Source organism: Salmo salar, chromosome 18 (genome assembly GCF_965601325.2).
Source record: "Salmo salar chromosome 18, fSalSal1, whole genome shotgun sequence".
NCBI lineage: Eukaryota > Metazoa > Chordata > Actinopteri > Salmoniformes > Salmonidae > Salmo > Salmo salar.
In genome coordinates, this window is record NC_138308.1 from 35,384,642 (window position 1) to 35,389,551 (window position 4,910).

General features: G+C 49.9%; 1 protein-coding gene across 1 annotated transcript; it reads right to left on the reverse strand.

Annotated features, from left to right (window-relative positions):
* Positions 1 to 475: 475 nt before the first annotated feature.
* On the reverse strand, positions 476 to 3,495 carry LOC123728801 (SERTA domain-containing protein 2). The gene is given in 4 exon segments (XM_045701818.2): positions 476 to 721; positions 724 to 830; positions 832 to 911; positions 1,255 to 3,495. Coding segments are annotated over 4 exon segments (438 nt in total). The 5' UTR covers positions 1,390 to 3,495; the 3' UTR covers positions 476 to 605.
* Positions 3,496 to 4,910: the final 1,415 nt, after the last annotated feature.

A 4,910-nucleotide genomic window follows, 5' to 3' on the forward strand; every position in this document is an offset into this window, starting at 1 on the left:
TGCTTGACTATGTTCTGGGGGAAGATTTTAAGAGAAACATACTGACGTGACATGTGAAGTCTCCACCCCCCTAAACAGAAACTCTCTGCAAGTTTCAGGCCAGTCTGTGTTAAATGTCCCCCTCACCTACGAATTCTGTGCATAACACTTCTATAGTGTTCAAAGTTTATGATGAGTATTTCTGTAATACGTGTGCTCAACATTACGCGCCAATGTAAAATTACTGTGGTGAAGGTAGTAGTCTTAATAGTATTAGCTGCTGTTGTTGTTCTGGTTATTATTGTCTGTGGTGTGGCTGAGAGAGGACAGTGCTGCTCTGTGTCACCCAGGGTAGGGGACAAAGTGTCTCTGCAGCAGGCAGTCACAGGTACCCTGGAGAGGGTAGAGGTCATCTGGAGTGGGCGAGGGGCATAGGGGGGAGGAGGAGGAGGAGACTTAGGCGGGGCCAAAGTGCAAAAGGAGGTGTCGTCTCCGTCTTCCTCCAATAGCAAGGTGGGCGTGAGGCAGACCTCCAGAGAGACAGGCCACCGGATGACAACCACACCGATGACAGACAGGTGGGCGTGGTCGCTAAGTGGGGGAGTGGCGAGGGTAAAGGGGCTGACTCAGAGCAACCCTGAAGGCTGCTGGGAAAGGGACGGGGTGGCGGTAGCCACCACAGACAGCACGCCGCCGAATGTGGGCGGGGGGGCATCGCAGGATCTCTCGTCCATAGGATCGGCTGCGGGGGTGAGGGGGGCAGGAGGAGAGCTGGACGACGCAGCGAGCCCTCCTGTTTTAGGTCTTCCTGGATGCAGCACAGCATGTTGTTGATGAGAACACGTTTCTCCAGGCTCGCTCAGAAGCCGGTGGTTATAAAGCTTCATAAGAGAGATGTTGAAGATGGCCTGTCTCTGGAGGTTGTATGACACCTTGGAGGGAATAGAGATGTAACAAGTTACTACAGTGGACAGTCTGGTGGATGTTTACTACTGTATTATGGGACATATTCACATTGAGATAAGTTGACTTAATGTGGACTTGAGTAAAACATAATTGACTTAAGTCCATGTTTTATTGATTCAATTCCATGTTAAGTCTACTTATCTCAGGTTTGAACCCCAAATGAATAAGAACTTCAGTATGTTATCAATATAATATATTATATTGTGTATGTGAGGAGAAAAATATAACTTATGACACTTAGGATAAAAGCATACTGTATAAACGGTTCAAGAAAAGAAATGAACAAGATCTTTAAATATTGTAGGTCACCTTGGAGAGGCCTAGGCTGAGGCCGTTGGGGTTGGGGGTCGTTGTAGTGGTCGTGGGCCACGGTGGCGCCATCGCTTTGTCTTCCAACACCCCTTCATCCTAGTCTAGTTTCCGCTTTGCCCCTTATACAAACATATATCTGCAACAACAACAACACACAAGTATTGCTAAAAGTTTAATATGATGATGATGATGACAATGGCGCCGACAGAGAGGGCTGCCTCGCTTCTAGTTCTTAGGAAACTTTGCAGTATTTTTTTTATGTATTCTTTCTTACATTGTTAGCCCAGAAAATGTTATGTGTTATTACATACAGCCCGGAAGAACTATTGGATATCAGAGTGGCGGAAATTCACTATCACTACCAGCATTACGACCAGGAATACGACTTTGTTCGCACCACCCAGGGCAATTGAACTGATTCCAGAGGCTGACCCAAAACAACGCCGGCGGAGAAGAGGAGTCAGAGCGGTCTTCTAGTCAGACTTAGGAGGCATGCACACCACCCACCGCTTCCGAGTATATTACTTCCTAATGTTCAGTCCCTGGAAAACAAGGTTGATGAGATCAGGGCAAGGGTTTCTTTCCAGAGAGACATCAGGGATTGTAACATACTCTGTTTCATGGAAACATGGCTCTCTCGGGATATACTGTCGGAGTCGGTCCAACCATCTAGATTCTCAGTCTATCGCCACAACAGGAATAAACATCTCTCCGGGAAGAAGAAGGGTGGGGGTGTATGTTTCATGATTAGCGACTCATGTTGTAATTGTAATAACATTCAGGAACTCAAGTCCTTTTGTTCACCCATCCTAGAATACCTCACAATGAAATGCCTACCGTATTATCTCCCAAGATAATTCTCTTCGGTTATTGTCACAGCCGTGTATATCCTCCCTCAAGCCGATACCATGACGTCCCTACTGTAAGTCGCTCTGGATAAGAGCGTCTGCTAAATGACTAAAATGTAAAATGTAAATGAACTGTACAACTCCCGCTGGAAAAACACTCGACCATTGTTACTCCAACTTCCGGGATGCATACAAGGCCCTCCCCCGCCCTCCTTTCGGTAAATCTGACCATGACTCCATTTTGCTCCTCCCTTCCTATAGGCAGAAACTCAAACAGGAAGTACCCGTGCTAAGGACTATTCAACGCTGGTTTTACCAATCGGAATCCACACTTCAAGATTGTTTTGATCACGTGGATTGGGAAATGTTCCGGGTAGCTTCTGAGAATAATATTGACGTGTACCATAGCCCAGTACATCCTGTGCCTGCTCCTCGCACTCTTCCTCCAGTACGCCTCCATAGCCCAGTACGGCCGGTGCCTGCTTTGAGCACGCGGTCCTCAGTGCGTCTCCCCAGTCTGGTGAGACCGGTTCCAGCTCCCTGTAGGAAGCTTCCAGTGATGATCAATGGTCCGAAGCCTCCAGCGATAATCCATGGCACGAAGCCTGTAGGGATGATCCATGGCACGAAGCCTCCAGTGATGATCCATGGCCCGGAGCCTCCAGTGATGATCCATGGCACAAAGCCTCCAGTGATGATCCATGGTGCGGAACCAGTAGTGATGATCCATGGCACGGAGCATGCAGCGAAGGTCCCCAGGAGGCAGGAGACGAGGAGCGTCCAGGATTTTGCCCTGGAGTTCAGGATCCTGGCAGCCGGTGCGGGATGGAATCACGGGGCCCTGATCGACCATTACCGCTGCAGTCTGCGTGAGGACGTCCGTCGGAAGCTGTCCTGCAGAGACACCACCCTCACCTTCGACCAGCTGGTGGATCTGTCCATCCGGCTGGACAACTTGCTGGCTGCTCGTGGATGTCCAGATCGGGTTCTGGTGGTTCCTTCCTCCCGCACCCCCTCTCCTATACCCATGGAGCTGGGAGAGAGGGTGCACAGGGAGACCGGAGGGGGTTCCTGCTCGTGCACCATCTATGACCGCAGAGGTCACACTGCTGGTCGGTGCCGGGTAGGTTCTTCTGGTAATCGAGGTAGCAGGCAGGGTGATCTGGCGCCACCCCAGGTGAGTAGGCACCATTCTCATCCAGAGCCCTCTGTTGCCCATATACACTGCTCAAAAAAATAAAGGGAACACTTAAACAACACAATGTAACTCCAAGTCAATCACACTTCTGTGAAATCAAACTGTCCACTTAGGAAGCAACACTGACAATAAATATCACATGCTGTTGTGCAAATGGAATAGACAACAGGTGGAAATTATAGGCAATTAGCAAGACACCCCCAATAAAGGAGTGGTTCTGCAGGTGGGGACCACAGACCACTTCTCAGTTCCTATGCTTCCTGGCTGATGTTTTGGTCACTTTTGAATGCTGGCGGTGCTTTCACTCTAGTGGTAGCATGAGACGGAGTCTACAACCCACACAAGTGGCTCAGGTAGTGCAGCTCATCCAGGACGGCACATCAATGCGAGCTGTGGCAAGAAGGTTTGCTATGTCTGTCAGCGTAGTGTCCAGAGCATGGAGGCGCTACCAGGAGACAGGCCAGTACATCAGGAGACGTGGAGGAGGCCGTAGGAGGGCAACAACCCAGCAGCAGGACCGCTACCTCCGCCTTTGTGCAAGGAGGAGCAGGAGGAGCACTGCCAGAGCCCTGCAAAATGACCTCCAGCAGGCCACAAATGTGCATGTGTCTGCTCAAACGGTCAGAAACAGACTCCATGAGGGTGGTATGAGGGCCCGACGTCCACAGGTGGGGGTTGTGCTTACAGCCCAACACCGTGCAGGACGTTTGGCATTTGCCAGAGAACACCAAGATTGGCAAATTCGCCACTGGCGCCCTGTGCTCTTCACAGATGAAAGCAGGTTCACACTGAGCACATGTGACAGACGTGACAGAGTCTGGAGACGCCGTGGAGAACGTTCTGCTGCCTGCAACATCCTTCAGCATGACCGGTTTGGCGGTGGGTCAGTCATGGTGTGGGGTGGCATTTCTTTGGGGGGCCGCACAGCCCTCCATGTGCTCGCCAGAGGTAGCCTGACTGCCATTAGGTACCGAGATGAGATCCTCAGACCCCTTGTGAGACCATATGCTGGTGCGGTTGGCCCTGGGTTCCTCCTAATGCAAGACAATGCTAGACCTCATGTGGCTGGAGTGTGTCAGCAGTTTCTGCAAGATGAAGGCATTGATGCTATGGACTGGCCCGCCCGTTCCCCAGACCTGAATCCAATTGAGCACATCTGGGACATCATGTCTCGCTCCATCCACCAACGCCACATTGCACCACAGACTGTCCAGGAGTTGGCGGATGCTTTAGTCCAAGTCTGGGAGGAGATCCCTCAGGAGACCATCCGCCACCTCATCAGGAGCATGCCCAGGCGTTGTAGGGAGGTCATACAGGCACGTGGAGGCCACACACACACTACTGAGCCTCATTTTTACTTGTTTTAAGGACATTATATCAAAGTTGGATCAACCTGTAGTGTGGTTTTCCACTTTAATTTTGAGTGTGACTCCAAATCCAGACCTCCATGGGTTGATAAATTGGATTTCCATTGATTATTTTTGTGTGATTTTGTTGTCAGCACATTCAACTATGTAAAGAAAAAAGTATTTAATAAGATTATTTCATTCATTCAGATCTAGGATGTGTTATTTTACTGTTCCCTTTATTTTTTTGAGCAGTTTATT